The 18,476-nt window shown below is 45.4% G+C and overlaps 2 protein-coding genes across 2 annotated transcripts; one reads left to right on the forward strand and one right to left on the reverse strand.

Annotated features, from left to right (window-relative positions):
• The first annotated feature begins 654 nt into the window (after positions 1–654).
• LOC142063892 (3 beta-hydroxysteroid dehydrogenase/Delta 5-->4-isomerase-like) lies at positions 655–11,402 on the forward strand. The gene is made up of 3 exons (XM_075108267.1): positions 655–890; positions 6,391–6,555; positions 10,503–11,402. The coding sequence occupies exons 1-3, from the start codon at positions 737–739 to the stop codon at positions 11,315–11,317; spliced, it is 1,134 nt and encodes a 377-aa protein (XP_074964368.1). The 5' UTR covers positions 655–736; the 3' UTR covers positions 11,318–11,402.
• A 5,063-nt stretch (positions 11,403–16,465) lies between these two features.
• On the reverse strand, positions 16,466–17,112 carry ZNF697 (zinc finger protein 697; the record flags this gene model as incomplete). The annotated part of the gene is given in 2 exon segments (XM_075081853.1): positions 16,466–16,506; positions 16,509–17,112. Coding segments are annotated over 2 exon segments (645 nt in total), but the record flags the coding sequence as incomplete, so codon positions are not given.
• Between the last annotated feature and the right edge of the window lie 1,364 nt (positions 17,113–18,476).

Genomic DNA, 18,476 nt, shown 5'->3' on the forward strand with positions numbered 1-18,476 from the left:
TGTGTGGGAGTGCAGTAGCCAAAAAAGTCTACAGCAGCAGGGCCCACTTCTCAAACCATTATAAACAGCTAGTCCTGCTACTTACATTTAATTTTAATGCTGTCTGCCTTCATGTTAATACTATGTTATACAAGCAAGCCCAGCTACAGAGAATTACCGGCATGAGGGTTTACCTTCTGAGTATTTAGGCATGCAGGACTGCATCTAGGCTTAGACCTCATCATATCGAGAGCCTTCCTCTTTGAGGCAGGAGGGGGGTGGGGGGAGGTGGAAGCACCACATTCATTTGCAGCAAAGGAGGCACTTGAGAGGGAGGGGAAGCAAAATGACTGAGGTCTATAAATACAGGAGAATCTCCCCCACAGCCTTTTGAATGCTAGAGAGGTGGAACCAAGGATTAAGGCAGACTTTTGTGGGGTTTGTTTGGCATTAAAGTTGATTCTGAGCATTTTCAGATTTGTTAATTTTTTTGGTTTGTAGTAGTTTGTAAATAGTTTTTTCTTTGCGTGGAAAAATGTGTAGGCTACTTCTGAATAGGAATAGCTAGCAGGAGTAAGACATGCTTTTAAAATTGGTTAGAGTTTGTTTTCCAGTAGTCTCTCCTTCTGGTAACACCCTTTGATTTGTAAAGACTCCAGAGGTTGATATTGTGTGTTAATTTCCTCAAGCAGGAGGGGAACCAGCCAGTCTAAACTCAAGAGACAGCCAGTTTGCCACAGAGGAACAACTCAGAGCAATGTCCCTGGCTGGGGTAAGTTGTCTGGTGACAGGAGCAGGAGGATTTCTTGGTCAGAGGATTGTCCGCTTGCTGTTGGAAGAAGAAGAGGCGCTGGCTGAGATCCGACTGCTGGACAAAGCCTTTAGCAAAGAAGCACTCGGGAGATTTGGCAGTAAGTACCATCTCAGGAGGACTATGTGTTGCGGGTATATATGCTGTTGTCTCATGTGGCTAGCTTGGAAATCTTTACTTCTCATCCAAACCAGATTTCCAGATAGAGGTTTTATTTCAAAGAAGTCTTGCTTTATCCTCTCCTCTCCCTCCAGCATGGAAATCAGATGTGAAACATAAAAGCAAGGGTTTTCTTTGCCAGACCCTGAGGCTTCTCTAGATTGGAAGAGAGACCTATATTCTTTTACATCAAAACCCACATAGCACAATTAGTGCAAAAATCTCACAATTCTGCTTGGGGGGAAGGAAAACACAAGCACTGCTGTACTGGGGGAGTGGGGGGCAGTGTAACCCAGAGCGTACTGTCCTGGGCTCTGATGTGCTAGACTAGAAGGCAGTGGCAACGTTGCGGGTGCAAATGCTAATGGTTTTCTTCAACCTGTGATTAGTTTGGTTAATAGTGATCTTCTCGCTGAGAGTTGTGAGGAGGTACCTTAAAAATTTCTTTTTATGATTATTAAAATTATCACAGTTGCCTGGAGAGCAGAGCTCTTTGGTGCTATGTACATAAGAGGCAGGACGAATTTGCAAAGGGCAAGACAGGACTCTGGCTTCTTTAATGGACTGGAGACAGCATAAGTGAGTGATATGCCCAGTGTCAGAAATGGTCTGTGGTGGGGAAAGCAGCTCGGAGTATTAAATTTTAAATGTCCCATTTCCTTGTATCCTGAGCATATCTATAAAAAGGCAGATAGGAACCTAAATTCAATCACGTTCTTAAGTCCCTACATCACATTTACTTGACAATGCTTTCCTCCATCACATCTTAACCTCAAGACTATTATTCCTCTATACAACAACTACATGGGAGCCCTTATGCAATATCTCCATAGAGTTTGCTAAAGAGTCACTATCTTGCTATAAAGTGCTTAAGTGTCAGCAAAGAATAGTAACAGTGCACCATAAACATGGTGCAAATTGCACAAGCCTTTAGGATGGTTTTATACAAGTCAGAGTTCCTTCTTATTAAATCTCATTAGCGTTTCACTGAGGATTTGCGTGATGCCCTTAAGCCTTCCTGCTCTGCCTTCCAGCAGCCCTTCCTGCTCCAATTTCCAGGCAGTTCCCACAGTGACAGAACCTGCAGCTGCAGTAGGCTGAAGCGCTTGCAGCAGCAGCAGTGTGTGTGGTTTAGCGCTGATGCAGCAGGGCAGCTGCAGAAGCATCAGTGCTGCTTAGGGCCAGAAGAGCTTTGTGGGGATAATGGAGCTTCCTGGGGAGTGAAAACGACTGTTTATGTGAGCACAGTTTTGGCTGGGCTGCAGCACAGGTTTTGCGGTTCCCTTTTTGTTAATAGAAAAGCTCTAGGACCTCTTTCCTTATCCTCCCTCCTTCCTCCACTGAACACTGCCCAGGTACTTCCCATACTATTCTTGCAATATTCCTGCTGCCTGTCCGACCAGCACAGGGGGAAGGGAAAAATCAGTTATCAGAGCTTTTTACCCCCACAAGCAGGTAGTAGGAACAACAGGCTGGCATTTCAGATGTGTTTGAACTGCCTTAAGGCCCTGCACTTTGGCTAGCAGTCCCTCTGTCTGTATCAGCCTCTAGAGCTACCTGTCTTCAAGTGTCCTGCCAGCGCTTGTGCTTGACACTACTTGAAATATTGTCCTGCCATTCCCTTTCAAGCCCTTCTCTAGCACAGTGACTCCTATTGCTGCTTCAAAAACTGTGAGGCCAGAGTCTTCACTGTTTTTACTGCAGGGACTTCCACTTGCTAGCATATGTTGTTTGGATTTCTTGAATGGCCAGGGGCAGAGCTGAGTGGTTTTCTTCCTCACTAAGCTCTTGAGCACCTTTTACTTGCAGTAGCTTTACTTGCAGAGTCAGGGCTGTGGGTAGTTAAGATGGAGGAGTATGTGCAAGTTACAGCTCTCGTGCCAGGAGACACTCAGGGACACTCCTCCTTTGCCAAACAACTTTCCTGCTGAGACCTTGACCATTGCACTCAGTCTGCGTAAACAGTGGCATCTGCGGTCTTCCACAGCCCTAGGGAGTCCAGGATGATCCAATCAATGTCAAGTGCTGTGAGCTGGACTCTCCCCAGTTACACTGTGTGGTTGAGAATGTACGTCATGTTGAACATGGTAGTTTGGTGCCTTGGGTTTCCTACCTCCCATCCCCACTTCAAATTTATCTCTCTGCCTTTCCTCTGCTTCCACTTATGCAACTTTTTTTGTTTGTTTGTTTACTATTGGACTGGCACTTCTGGAAAAGTTGGAAACTCACAGGTTGTCCTCAAGAGGATTTCTCACTATTTCAAACCACTGACTCCCCCTTGTCTCATCCTTCTGTACATCTTCCCTCTCTCCCCTTGAACCCTCATTTCATGTCATTTTTCAGAGACAGACATTTATAGCTTGTGTGATGCCTGAGCACTGAGTGTTTTTCAACTGCTAACCCAGTACTGCTCCAAAAGAGAAGGAAAGTGGAGGGAGAAGGAAAGGGGTTTTTTTGACTTTTGCAGGGGGGAAATTCCTGCTCTGGGAAACTTCCTCCTGGCTTTTTGCTCAACATTGCAGACATTCATTTGCCTTTATTATTGCATTCAAAAAAAATGGCAGAGTAGCAACAGAACACACCAGTAGCTGAAATGGGAACATTATAAACATTTCAGCTTCCCTGGGTCAAAGAAGACAATAAATGAAAATAAGATGTAATTTTTTATTTTCTCCCATGAATACTCAAAAGTAGACCATTTTTATGAACCACCCCGTTAACCAGGAAAGTGGAGATCTCTTGAGGAGTGCTTTTCCGCACCATCTACCCCACAGCTGTTAGGACCTCTTTAAAAGAACACTAATAAATTCAAGCTAAGTCCCACAGACATTGCTGTTTGCTTGAACTTTAAACAACACATAGAAAAGAAGACGACAGTTCAGGGAAAATAGTCTGACTAGACTGCTAAGTCAGACACTCCTCACAACAGAACACTGAATTTTATTGAGTAATCGTTGCATTTCCAAGCAAAAACTACCCCAGAGCAAGCAGGGAGCATTGCTTACAGCTCAGAGGACACAGAAACCACTGGTGAAGTAGAAGCAGATTTCCCAGGGGGTAGGTACTTTCTCATAATCACTGGATGCAAAAATGGAGTGCTGAGATGAATTTATTCTTTTCCTCCCCCTACCACTGGGGACACATGCTTTTATGATGCCTGGGCAATGGTTTGTGCAGATGGAAATCAAGTTTCTCTCTGCTGTCCATCTCAGACTGAAACCGCTGTCTGTCAATCATTTCATCTTTCCTCTCTTCAATTCCAAGCACAAAACAAGATCGATCTGCTGAATCCTGACATCTAGCTGATGCTGGTAAAGTGAAAAAGGCTCATGTTGTACTTACCACGGCAACTTCTGCTGGCTAAAGTGGAATGGAGGAGCAGCTTTCCTGCCTTGTATCACACACACAACTTAAATTGCAAGCCCAACAGGGCACAAAGCAGCTAGGCAGCAGCTTTCTAGTGACTGATACCAACTATCCCTGTGATCAGCTTTAAAAAGGACAGGTTTCTTTTGTATTTTTCCTGAGAGCTTTGATTTGCATGTGTAAAAAGTTCTATTTTCCTAACCCCTGCCAGACACAGTGGTCACTCTGAAGGGGCTGCATGTCAGAATTTACATTCTGAAAACCATGTATTTCAGTCCTTTGGATTGTTGCAAATCCACAAAGCCTTATTCATGGAGAACGTCAGCCTAAAGGCTGTACAAAGACCAATGTTTCATAGAGCAAATCTAACTGCCAGGTGCTTAACAAAAAGCCTAGCCCCATAGTTTGACACTTGTGCAACCATACAAGTAGAGGTCAGTGTAAACCTTCTGGAAACAGAGCCCTAGGAAATGAATGCACTCTGTAAAGTAAAAGAGCATAAGAGAGCATGTGGCAGTGACTATGCTGTGAGGGCAGTAACTCTAGATTTAGTAACAGTTTTGTAAATGTTTCACAAATTTCACAGTCAGAGGAACTGACTGATGAAAAATAAAAAGGCCCTCAAGCCTGTTGCATCAGAATAATTGTTAAATTAATACAGGCTTTCATTTTAGCATGCTACAGAGTTAATGAGATAAAACCATTTTAAAAGATACTCCCACTCAGTTCCAGATCCCAGCAGCAGTCTCTCTTAGTGTTTATCCATTAAAGACTAGTGTTTTTCCATTAAAGACATAGGATGAGATACTGCCTGCTTTGGAGCTGGTGAAAAAAGCACCAGGATACATGAGATTTCAGTCATGGCTGCGGCTATAAGCTGTATAAATTAATCAGGGTCTTCTCTTATCTAAAATGGGCATTTGATTACGCTGGAAGAAGACAGAGCATCTGCCTGTTCTGCAGGGTCCCTTCCCGGTAGCTGTGCCGGGGGAGCCCTCTAGTGCAGCCACAGCTGAGTCTCGCAGGAGGACTTGCTATAATGACACCACGTCCTAAAAATCTGTAAGTCATGCTGAGAAAGTCCTTTCCTCTCCCATGGCATAGCTGCAGACAGGCCAGCAGGTTTCCCAGAAGAGTAGCGTTGCCTCAGAGTGTAAATTTCCTCCAGGTGATCATCCTGTACTGGCTCAATTTTGTTAGTGTAGTTCTGGGCCGTATGAGGATGCTTCTGCCCAGCAAAACTTAGGGAAAGGGTGGCTCTGAGACCTAGGACTGCACCAGGGTCACACAGATTAGCTGCTGGGGAGGGAGAAGGCTTAAAAAGAAGGAATTAAAACAAGTCAGGGTTGAGGTAGCTCAGGAGAGCAGCCTTGAGAGTTCAGCTTTGGACCAGAAAGATGTGCATGCTAAAAATTACCCCACAGCACAGATGCTGAAATGGAGTCAGAGCTGGAGTTAGAAGAGGCACAGTAAGTCCTGGCTGAGGTACATAAAAAAGATGTGTCAGAACTTTAAGTAATGTGTTAGAAGAGCTGCCATATGGGCAAGGTCAAGGGGCAGAAAATAGGTGTGAACACAGCTCTGAGCACACATGCTGTGGGTAGAGAGAGGTCATTCATCACCTTGAAGACAGAGCATGCAGTGCCTGGCTGTTCAGTATACTTGGGTTAACACTTTTATAAATAGCCAGTCACCAGAACATGCATAGCTAAAGCTACTCCCCCTGTGAACTTTAAAATATTCACACCTGAAGGAAGCTTCAGGCCCTTGCTTGCTGTGGGAAAAATTTCTCTTTACAAAAAAAAAAAGAAAGAAATAACCATGTTGAATATTGGCTCAAAAAATACAGTAGGTAATACAGCATAGACTCCTGTAGCGCTGTCATTAGCACTTGACAATATAGCCATTGGAAAACACCTTCTGTTTTGCCAGCCTTAAAATATCACTCCTGTGCCTGAGCGGTCAGCACCTCCCGGGCACAGCATCAGCTTCCACACAGCCATTCACTGCTCCTTTCAGTGCTCTCCTTAGGATGCCTGTAAAGTCATTTGCTTTGTTTTCTGCTGCCCTTGCAGAGTTCCAGGGTAAGACTGAGGTGAAAATCCTGGAAGGGGACATCCGAGATGTGACGTTCCTGCACCGTGCCTGTCAGGGTGTGTCTCTCATCATCCACACGGCTTCTATTATTGACACGTTGGGCCTTGTAGAGAAGCAGCTGCTCTGGGAAGTCAATGTAACAGGTGAGCAGATGAAGCACCTTTCTCAAACCCGTGTCTACTATGTCCTGATCATCTTCGGCTCAGGAAAAGGAGCACCTGACGTGTTCTTTTTAAACCAGATTAACTGGGTTGTTCTGCATCTTGCACAGCCACACTGGTGAGTGCAAAGCATGCATATGTGCAGCCCTATGCAGCTCTGGCCCTCTCCACACCCAGCACGCACCTGTCTTCCACGGCAGGGCACTGCAGGATCATTCACTCCTGTCAGCACTCACATATGCCCATACTGAGATCTGCACAGGCTCTGCCTTCAGTGGGGACAGCCATAATCCCGTGCTCAGTGGACCTTTCTGGAAGCAATTCACCTCTGAAATCCCAATGCACATTTGAGAAAACCAGATCTTACTCTCCCTCCCCATGTAGCATCGCTGCCTGTGTATGTTTTTTGATTTTTATAAACACTAGAGGCTTTATCTGCAATTACAGCAAAATTGCACTGCTAATGTCCCAAACCCTGTGGCTCTCTGTTTCCTGTTCTTTTTCTTCCTCCACTTCTTTTCCTCCCATTTGCCATTATGTCTGTGTGTGCATAAATGCAGTTCAGAGAGAGGAGCAGATGCTTTCCCACCTTGAGCTTATAATTAAAATTCCTCTAATAAACACAAGGCTATGGGAGGGAGGAGTTTCAGTGACCTCTCGTTTAGGGATGGGATCTCCATTTTCTACTATGGAACCCCTGTTTCTCATGAAAAGATCAGATGAAGGGTGAAGGTTTTTATTTGGAAATGACCTGTGTGGCAACAGCTGCTGGGAAACTTAAATATATTTCCTAAAAGAACAACTTCATCCCCCTCCCTCTGATCTCAAAATTCTCTATGCCTTTCAGAGTACTGGTACTGCCTAACCTGCGTGCACACTGACCTCCCTGGCTGTGTTGCTTCAGCTCCTTGGTGAGGGTTTGGGGAAGATGTTCTTATTTACATGAATAGTTTTCCTGATCCTTTGTTCCCCTCTGCCAATGATACAGGGCTTCCTCACAGAAAAATCAGGAACATGTTTCTACAGGCACCACTTTTACAAATATTGTCTACTCACCAGTGTCCAGAGCAAGAGAGCATTCATTGTAGCTGAGTTGTCCCTTGCGTGCATCTTAAAAATAGTGGGATGGCATTTTGGTTGTTTTAGCCTGCCTCAATGCCTGCACATTCAGCTTCCAGACCCTTTCATTTCTGCTCAGTCAAAGCCACAAATTGACAGTGACCACAAATTAGAGCCCTGTGGGCAGATTCTTACATTCCTGCCAGGAGGGAAGAGCAGAACAGCAAGCTCCTGTACACCTGTGCATCAGGTAGTATGAAAAAGAAATATACATGGGTGGTAGTCCAGAGAGAGGATTTGTAAAACTCGCTATCTATGAATGTAGTCCTGCTACAATCTGTTTTTCACAGCAGAATGAGTTGTCTAAACCCATGGGGGGATAAAAAAAAAACAAAACCAAAACCAAACAAATATTAAAAAGCATTCCCAAAAAGCAGAAAACTCTCTAGCTCTGAGGTGGAGTCAGAGCTAGAGTTTATTTAAGTCCCGTCGTTCCTTTCGGCAGGTTTAGACTTAGGCACAAAGTATCTAGGTTTTCATAAATCTTTCAGACCCTCAACCTCCAACGGAGTCTGCCCATGGGTGAAAAAAGCCCTTAGGGCCAGTGACGTTAGCTGTCAACATCTGGTAGAATGAAAGCACACACCAGTCCTGCTCCTAGAGCAAACTGACCCTAAGGTCAGTCAGTAAATACTGCTGTCCTCTTCCCTATATCCCTCCATTTCCATTCTGATGCTCTTCTGGTTTCCTGACCTGCCAAGACACTGCTATGTACTTCATAGACATGTGGGATGAAAGTTTTGTTTCGCCTAGAAAACAAAGAATCAGATGTGGATGTTCACAAACCAGAACAGAAGCAAACAAGTTAAACTTGCCATGGTGCAGGGCTTTCCTCTGTCTCACATGCCACACAGTGCCTCAGAGCAAAAACATCCTTTTAGGAAGGGAAGGGAAGCAAATTTGTAGGAGGAAGAGAATTAAGAAAATAATTAAATATAATCCAAACAGAAGTGCATTCTGTGAATCAGATCCTCAAACAGAAGGGCTTTGTGTGCAAGCAAAACTTGGAGACCTGCTCCACAGAAGATTTACTTCATTACATGCTATGTGAAAGATGCTCAAATACCCATTACTGTAAGAACCTTTTGACTTTTTACATACAACTCTGATTTGCAAATAAAACAGATTTTTGGGTGAAATCGATCTTGAACAGATACCAACTGCCAGGATAATTTCATGTTTGCTTTTTTTAAAACTTACTTTCTCATTTGATTTTCTCTAGCCCTTCTGCACTTTATTACTTTCCCTCACTTTCTAAGCAACATTGATGGCAAGAATTAAGCTATTAGTTTTAAAAATAATCTAATTAGTTAATTAATTAATTAATTTTCCAGATGACCCTGGCTTGTGTGTCACCCAAACAGTGATTTGCATGAACTCACTTTTCATGTAAATTTATTTCTGACCGTGTAACCTTTTTTCTTTGCACTTTAGTGTTTCTTAAAGCCTCATCCAGAACTATTTTCCATTTGTTTCAACTTCTTTCTGTTTCTTGTTCAAGCTTGAAAAAGGAATTTTGATGCCCTAACAATATTCAGTTCAATAATTCTTCCCATTCGTCACTCATTAATGGGTCCATATTTTGCTGCCAATATTCCTTGGTCCTCTGAACCTCTTTTATTCATTATATTCTCTTTAGCAATGGTAGCCTGTTCTGCACTGTGCTGCCTTTAGTTGTTAACAGAGTGTGCAGGCCCGATAAATCATTTATGTGCCTCACTACTAGTGTTTGATTTTAGCCCCTAGATTTTAGGCCACACCCTTCTGATATATCAGTCAGTTTGGTTAAATGTTCCTTTGCCGAAGACATTTTCAAATGTCTTTGAGCTGTATCTTCTGTTCCAAAATCACTGTCCCTTTCACACATAATCTCTCTCATTACACCATGTGCAACAAATAAGGCAATTTTTACCTCAAAGCTCAGAAGAAAAAAAACCCAAAAGATTCCACTTGTAATTAAAACAACCCAGTTTATTAAAATATTTATTCTCTCCCTGAATGTGCTTTCCTAGCCTAACCCTCTTGGATGCTTGGAAGACCTTGAACTTGCCAGTTTACCTCTGCTCTCCTTCATGAAAGCATTAGAATATGATTTTGAGAGTAAGAAATTCTGTATTATTGCAAGTAAAATCCAGAATATGCCCCAAAAAAGGAGGCATACCTACACAATCATCACTTTGCTCACTGCACTTTAGTCTATGATCTTTGACTACATAGTATCATGCATTGTTCTGACGTAAGATCTTTCTCTTTGAGCCCTCCTCCAAAGCCACTTCGAGTGGTGGATAGACTCCCACTGGGTGAAGCTGATTTTGGAGCAAGCCTTCAGGTCCCACGTTAATTCTGTCCCTGCTTATCAAACCACCCAAGAGCATCCTCAAGTATGGAAACAAGGGGCTTCAGCATACAGGATGGATGGTTCCTAATGAGAGGGGCAGCTTCTGCAGGGTCTCTGCCTTAAGCCAAGTCAACCCAACAGGCACAAGCCCCTGAATCTGTGGTCAGCATCCATGCTAGCCTAAGCAAGAGAAAAATTTGACTCTTGGCATAAAAAACGCCACAACATGTAATTAAGACCAAGTGTTCATCCTTGTTTAAGTCCAGCAGGTGCACTGGTACCACTTAAATACTGATTCAGAGCAGGTTCAGTTTCATTGAACATGCTGCCCAGTTCGGGACAGTATTCTTCCAGCTGCGAAGAGGGGAGATCTGGCCAAGCTCAGGCCAGAGATGCTGTTTCTGATCTAAAAAGCTCACTTTTTTCCCTGCCTGGAGAGCTCTAGACTAACTTGCAAGTTTCTCTTTTGAAGGTACTCAGCTACTGCTGGAAGCGTGTGTCCACTGTAACGTCCAGCACTTCATATACACCAGTACCATAGAAGCGGCAGGCCCAAACTGCAAAGGTGACCCAATTTTCAATGGTGATGAAGATACAGTTTATGAGGGTGTATCAAAATCTCCTTACGCCCAGAGTAAGAGACTGGCAGAGGATTCTGTGCTGAAAGCAAATGGCCAGGTGTTAAAGGATGGTGGCACGCTGACGACTTGTGCCCTGAGATCCATGTACATTTTTGGAGAAGGATGCCCATTTCTTCAAAGTCATCTGGATAAGTGTCTGTTGAACAAAAATGTCTACCTGCGCATCTCCCGGAAGGAGGCTTTGGTGAACCCCGTCTATGTGGGGAATATCGCCTGGGCACATGTGCAGGCAGCAAAAGCCCTTCAGGTCCCAGAGAAAGCCAAGCATATCAGGGGGCAGTTCTACTACATCTCAGATGATACTCCTCATATGAGCTATGCAGATCTAAATTATGAGCTGACCAGGGACCTGGGGTTTGGAATCGAGCCCCGGCTCCCCATGCCTCTGAAAATGTTGTATTACTTCTCGCTGATGCTGGAGATCATAAGCTTCTTGCTCAGGCCCTTTGTCAGATATATCCCCTCCACCAACCGTCACCTGGTCACTCTATTGAACACCCCATTCACCTTCTCTTATAGAAAAGCACAGAAGGATTTTGGCTACATGCCCCGCTACACATGGGAAGAGGCCAAGCAGTGCACTGGTCAGTGGATTGCCTCCATGGTCCCACAGAGAAGGGAGTTCTTGAAAAGCAAGGCTGCCTAAGTCTTAAGAGGAGCTGAGACCTGGCTAAACAAGTAGGGCCTTGAGTCAGAGGAGAGCTGGGTGAATAGCAGCAGCAGATAACTACAAAGCATTTAAATGAAGACTCTGTGTAACAGCCCCATGATTCCCCCCTACACCCTCCCTGCCACGACTCAGAATAAATAAATGTTCATTTGTTTGTTGAGTACAGGCTGATCAGGGTAACTTTACTGTGTAGTCCACAACCACTTCTACAGCTTTTGCAGCAGAAAGGAATTATTTTAGGAAGACTCCACACAGTCTGTTGTGTGAACACATCAGCCCTTCTTTTCACTCCACGCTGCCTTTAAGGCTTTTGTAAAGCACAATTCATCCTAGAACTATGATTACACTTTACAAATACTACTCAGCTCACTCAGCTCTTGCCAGCCTTACCAAACACACGGCAGGTAGAAGCCACCTGTTTGCAAAAGCTGTTACAAATCTGGGTCACTTTTTCAAGAGCATTGTCCAGTCTCGTATGCCATTCACTGGACAGTTGAACTTGAGAGCAAATTTGGGCACTGTAAGCATTGCAAGGCCAAAAGCACAACTTAAATGCAACATGGTTTTAGTTAGGATGGCTTGCAGAGGGAGAGAAGGGGGAGATTTGGTCAGGTGAAGACTTCCTCATCCATTCTTTTTCCTAGTTACCAATTTTGCAATAAACCTGATGGCTGCCCAGCCGAACAACAGCTTCAACAAGCTGAAAAGCAGAAAAATATTGCAAGACAGCCTTGTTCACTGAAGGGTTTCCACTGCAGAGTCAAGATATTTGTGAACACTGAGGAAAATAAAGTGCTGGGAAAAAAATCTTGCTACTTCCAGGTTTCAGCTGGGAACAAAGGCTAACTTTAGCTGATAGATTCACATGTGCTGTCCCTGTGCTCTTCTTATGACCATATGAGTTCCTGCAGAATGTGTAACTTGACATTTGGGCCAAAAATGTAGAACTTGTCTGAACAAATAGGTGTGATTCTTAAACATACAGCTCACTTGCTGAAAACAGCTCTAAAAGACGGGAATTTCTCTGTTACGTTCAGGGTGGTGTGAAAAGAAACATTTTTCCTGACTTAGTCCTAATGTGAATAAATCACATTTCCGGAGATGCTGGCACCTTGAAGTCTGTGTTGAGTTTAGTTATTCAGTGTCCTAAATATTAGATAGTCCCAGTGCAAATATTAACATTTTCTTTAGTAACAAGTAAGATGACGTGAGGTTATACAGGGAGAAAATTAGAAGGGCCAAAGCCCAGTTAGAACTTAATCTGACTCCTTCCATAAAAGACAATAAAAAATGTTTCTATGAATATATTATCAGCAAAAGGAAGGCTAAGGACAATCTCCATCCTTTATAGGATGCAGGGGTAAACATAGTGAGAAAGGATGAGGAAAAGGCTGAGGTCCTTAATGCCTGCTTTGCCTTAGTCTTTTATATTAAGACCAGTTGTTCTCTGGGTACCCAGCCCCCTCAGCTGGAAGACAGGGATGGGGAGCAGAATGAAGCCCCCATGATCGAAGGGGAAATGGTTAGTGTTCTGCTACACCACTTAGACACACACAGGTCTATGGGGCTGGACAGGATCCACCCAGGTGTACTGAGGGAGTTGGTGGAAGTGCTCACTGAGCCACTTTCAATCCTTTATCAGCAGTCCTGGCTAACTGGGGAGGTCCCAGTAGACTGGAGGTCAGGAAATGTGACACCCATCTACAAGAAGGGCCAGAAGGAGTATCTGGGGAACTACAGGCCAGTCAGCCTGACCTCAGTGCTGGGGAAGGTTGTGGAGCAGATCATCCTGAGTGCCATCACCCAGCATGTGCAGGACAACCAGGTGATCAGGCCCACTCAGCATGGGTTTATGAAAGGCAGGTCCTGTCTGACCAACATGATCGCCTTCTATGACAAGGTGACCTCCTTAATGTATGAGGGAAAGGCTGTGGATGTTATCTACCTGGACTTTAGTAAAGCCTTTGACACAGTTTACCACAGCATTCTCCTGGAGAAACTGGCTGCTCACGGCTTGGATGGGCATACTCTTCACTGGGTAAAAAACTGCCTGGATGCCTGAGTCTAGAGAGTTGTGGTGAATGGAGTTAAATCCAATTGGTGTCTGGTCACAAGTTGTGTTTTCCCCAGGGCTCAGTACTGGGGCCAGCCTTGTTTAATATCTTTATCAATGATCTGGATGAGGGGACTGAGCGCACCCTCAGTAAGTTTGCAGATGACACCAAATTGGTTGGGAATGTCAATCTGCTCAAGGGTAGGAAGGGTCTGCAGAGCGATCTGGACAGGCTGGATCGATGGGCCAAGGCCAATTGTATGAGGTTTAACAAGGCCAAGTGCTGGGTCCTGCACTTGGGTCACAACAGCCCCATGCAACCTTACTGCTCTCTACAACTATCTGAAAGGAGGTTGTAGTGAGGTGGGTGTTGGTCTCTTCTCCAAGTTATGAGAGGAAATGGCCTCAAGTTGTGCCAGGGGAGGTTTAGTTTGGATATTAGGAAAAATTTCTTTACTGAAAGAGTGGTTAAGCATTGTAACAGGTTGCTCCAGTGTTTCAGCATAAGCTGCAGAACCACACAAAAGGGCAGCCTGGGCACATGCTGTTTTCTTGTCTTTGGTCCAACACTGGGGCAAGAAACCTGTGACTGAAGCACCTTTCTCTGTCACAGCTGCTCACTGAAGTAGGAGCCAAAGTTTCCCATTTTCCTATTAACTGTAGAGCATTCTGAAGCATGCTGCTGACAGTGAGCAAAGGACCTGCAATGTGGTGGCATGGAACCACCCCAGGCACAAATCTTGCGTGCATCACAGAAAAATGGAGAATAATTTAGCAGTTGCTGTGGTCTGGACATAATTTGGCCAACAACATTTTTAAACAAAATATTTTATAAGCTGGGTGGTCGCCCTATCCAGAAAAGGAGCCAATAAAATGTGGTTTAAGATGGTCTCCTGCTCACAGGCATTTGCTGGAAGGATCAACCCCTGCTGCTTAGCTTGGCAATTAGCCCAATTGTCTGTTTGATTTTCCAGTTTTGCTTAAACCCAGGCTGCAAAATTGACCAAAATGAGGTCAAATCAATCCCACATCGGTCAGCCACTCATTACCAACTGCAGCAGTTAGGCAGCTGCCACCAACTACCCAAGGCACACAGGTGTGAGAAACAGTCAGTATGCCTCTGCCTTGCTGCTGTGCCCATTTCAAATGTCTCAGTGTCTACTTACGGACCCCTTTTAGGCCACTTAATTTCATTCATATGCCCTAAAATTTCTTTCTAAAACACTGCTAAAACCAAGTATGTTCTCTACCCAACAGGTGTCTGAACTGCAGAGTAGTTGTTGGTGAGAATGATTTGCCCATGAAGGACAGAACTCAAACCTCCAGAGTCTTGTGTTCCTGCTCTAACCCCTTTACCCTACTGCCCTCCTGGGGCTTCAGGAATGCAGATGTCCAGGATCTCCCCACCCTTTGAACAGAGGTGAGGAGGGAGGCAGCAGCCAGGGAGCAGAGCGTCTCAGTGTGATCCATCCCAAAAAACTTTATTACCCTAGTTACCCTGGGCTCTGGGGCTGCAGGCAGGTCAATGGAGAGAGCAAAAGCCAGATGTCTAGAGGGCAGGCGACAGCTGAGACCTCAGAAGCCCAGGCATGCCATTTGTCTGGCTGTGGAGAACCAAGGAGTTTGCAGCTTGTGAACTTCTGTGGAAGGTTAGGTATGAGGATCTGCAAAACTGGCCAAGCACAGCTGAGGCCTCTTCTCCTGTGGTTAGAGACATCATGCACAGGAAAGGGAGTGGGCCTGGGTCTTCATGTTCTCATTCTGTCTAGATCTCTCTGATGAAAATCTGTTTAGATACAGCCCCTCTGTTCATGCCTTCTTCTCCTTGAGCCTCAACATTCATGTTCTTTTCCCCTCCAGTCTCCTGCATTGTTGGCTTTTTTCTCACCAGATGGTTCCTCTCCATTCCCCTCTGTACATACCCTGTTCCCCTCCAGTTCCCTCCAGTTCTATTTCCACCTCCATTCCACTCTGGGCTCCTCCATTTGCCTTCTGTTTCCCTCCAGTCACCACTATTCATGCTCCTTTCCCAGTTGCCCACTTGCACTTTGTGTCTATGCAGAAGGCTCTGTGCCGGTCATAACCATCCAAAAGACTCCCAATTATGTAAAATTCACAGCCCTCTGAGTGCTGCTAGTAAAGCTACTAATCAGCTCCATATAGTTACATATACATGGTTATCTTAGTTGCCTCCAGGGTTGAATAAGGCTCTCAGGATGCATAAGACAAAATACTGCTGAAAGCGGCTATCAAATACTTCTCAGAAAAGCAAAAAGGTATTTAACAAACAGTAACACCCATTATTTTTCTAGGCTAGTGAGATTTCATCCTAATGTCCTGTAGACCAATGATGGCCGCAGCCATGGCTGCTCTGTCACTCAAGTAGTAGAAAGGATGATCCAGGCACATGGAAATAGAGCAGGAAAGGAAGAGGGAGAACAACAGAAGCAGAGCTGCTATTTAATAAGGGAAGGCACTTAACACATCAAAGAGCTGGAACATTACAACACATAACAGAAAACTGGGACATCTTTGCCCAGGTTTAATAGACTTCCTAAAATACCTACAGATGCTGCCAGAGAGAATACAGGACAACTTTTCTTCTGCAGTTCAATAAGTGACTCATTTCCCAAATGCAGGCTTCTGTTGCCGGAGCCTGCTTTGTCATTGTTGCCTTCTCAGCAAGACAGTGGGATTTTTTCATCTCTCCAAGGGCCATCTCCCAACAATCAGATTTCTAAGAACCAAATTCCTCTTTTGCTGAACTACCTCCCTATTTCTTGTTACTGTATCTCTTCCTTCAATCCTCAGGACAAGCCATTCCTGCTGACAAGAAGCTTATTTCCACTTCTGCCCTACCCTGCCACCCTACTCCCACCTCATCAGCAACCTACTTGTACTGTGACAGAGATCCTCTCCTCCCCTTGGTGGGTTTTTCCTTCTTTCAATCACACATTTATAATTTTTTTTTTAAAGGCAAGGCACCAATGCCCATAGACCCAAGGGAAATGCTGTCCTGCTGTCTATTTCAGGTGAAGTTTACAGTGCTGCTTGAGGTATATCTTGTTTTGGAAGCACTTCCCACACTCATTACACATAAAGGGTTTTCTCTGGTGTGGACTCGCTGGTGTCTATTGGTGTGAGCGCTCTGTTTGAAGCATTTCCCACACTGGGAACACATATAGGGCTTCTCACCTGTGTGGGTTCGCTGGTGCTGGGCGAGTGTTGAGAAATGACTGAAGCCTTTTCCACACAGCATGCATTCAAAGGGCCTCTCACCAGTGTGGGCTTTCTGATGATTTCTAAGGTGAGAGTTTTGGCTGAAGATTTTCCTGCATTTAAGACAAGGGTAGGGCCTTTCTCCTGTGTGCATTCTTCTGTGGGAGATAAGGTGGGAGCTCACCCTGAAGTTTTCCCCACCCTCACTGCACATGAAGGGCTTCTCACCTGTGTGGATTCTCTGGTGTTTAACTAAATCAGAGCACCACCTGAAGGCCTTGTTACATTTGGGACATTTGTGGGGTTTCTCTGTATGGGATGCCTCATGCTGCTGAAGATCTGCTATCTGACTGTTGATTTCCTCACACTCACTGTATCCAGAGTGATCATCTCCTATAGCATCTTCTGGATGGAGAAGGATGCTGTGGAGGCTCTCAGGGGCCTTTTGTAGATGAATGCTGTCATCCTGCCAATCCCCAAGGAGGTCCCTCTGGTGCATTTCTGATATGTGCTGCCTCTCATACGCCTCTGCTTTGCTACGTCTCTGGAAAGCATTATCTTTAAATGCCTCTGGTAATGCCTCATATTGCTTCACATTCTCAGGACCATCTGCCAGAGGACTGTCATCTCCATTTCCACTCTTGGCCTCATCATCAACATGAGGGAAGTCAACATGAATGCTCAGCAGGAAAGTGAGATAAGGAAAGGGATTTAGAGACTGTGAGACTTTACTAATCCCTAGTTTGAGGTTGGACTCAGAGGGCAACACCCCGTCTTCACCCACAGATTGAGGATTGTTCCCATCCTTAATTCCTGAATCCCTGATGACTAATGATGACCTGAACACTTTGCTGTAAACTCAACACAGAAGTGACTTTACTGGCTGTATGTTAGGGAGATACTGAACTAATTTGGTGTGTTTCTCACATTTGGAGATGTCGGTGGGGAGATCCCTTCCTGAGATCTCCTTGAAAACAGCCACGCACAGCTCCTTCTCTCCTTCCATCTGGACACCACCTGCTAATGGACCCTGAACGAAGCTGCACATCACTGCGTAGGGACAATGCTCCTGGCCCTACAGGCTAGCCCAGGGAGCCACCTTTTAGCATGAACACTACCCCGTCTTATGAGGACAGGCTGAGAGAGTTGGGTTGTTCAGCCTGGAGAAGAGAAGGCTGCGGGAAGACCTTATTGCAGCCTTTCAGTGCCTAAAGGAGGACTAAAGGAAGGATGGGGCAGCCTCTTTAGCAAGGCCTCTTGTGACAGGACAAGGGGTAATGCTTTTAAACTAAAGGAAGGTAGATTTAGACTGGATATAAGGGAAAATATTTTTACTATGAGGGTGGTGAAACACTGGAACAGGTTGCCCAGAGAGGTTGTGGAGGCGCCATCCCTGGAAACATTCAAGGTCAGGTTGGACGGGGCTCTGAGCGACCTGATCTAGTTGAAGATGTCCCTGCTCACTGCAGGGGGACATAGATGACCTCTAAAGGTCCCTTCCAACCCAACCCGTTCTGTGGTTCTATGGTTCTACCCCGTCCCTCATCTCACCGCCTGCTAACTTTGCGCTGAGCATCCCCTCTATGGCGGACGCAGTCCCCGTGTTCGCCAGGGGATGGAGGGCAGGGAGGGGGACCCTTCGTCCCAGCACCCGAGCGGGGAAAAGCCTGGGCCACCCTTCCCGCCGCTCCCCTCAGGAGCTCCCCTTCTCCCCTCAGCGCTGCTGCCGCCGCCCGGCGGAGGGAGGGAGGGAGGGAAGGGGGGTGAGGCAGAAAGCGCTTTCTGCCGCCGCCTGGCCCGATCCTGCCGGGGTCTGCCAGGTAGGGGGTCTGCCAGGTGAGGGGCCCGGTGCCGCCAGCAGCC

This window comes from Phalacrocorax aristotelis, chromosome 1 (genome assembly GCF_949628215.1).
Source record: "Phalacrocorax aristotelis chromosome 1, bGulAri2.1, whole genome shotgun sequence".
In the NCBI taxonomy this organism is placed as follows: Eukaryota; Metazoa; Chordata; class Aves; order Suliformes; family Phalacrocoracidae; genus Phalacrocorax; species Phalacrocorax aristotelis.

Bases quoted from the DNA above. Each gene is read 5' to 3' on its own strand.
- LOC142063892 (XM_075108267.1), top strand. From the start codon at position 737: ATGTCCCTGGCTGGGGTAAGTTGTCTGGTGACAGGAGCAGGAGGATTT. The intron at 891-6,390 runs GTAAGTACCATC...CTGCCCTTGCAG, and splicing joins AGCACTCGGGAGATTTGGCA to AGTTCCAGGGTAAGACTGAG. The intron at 6,556-10,502 runs GTGAGCAGATGA...TCTCTTTTGAAG, and splicing joins CTGGGAAGTCAATGTAACAG to GTACTCAGCTACTGCTGGAA.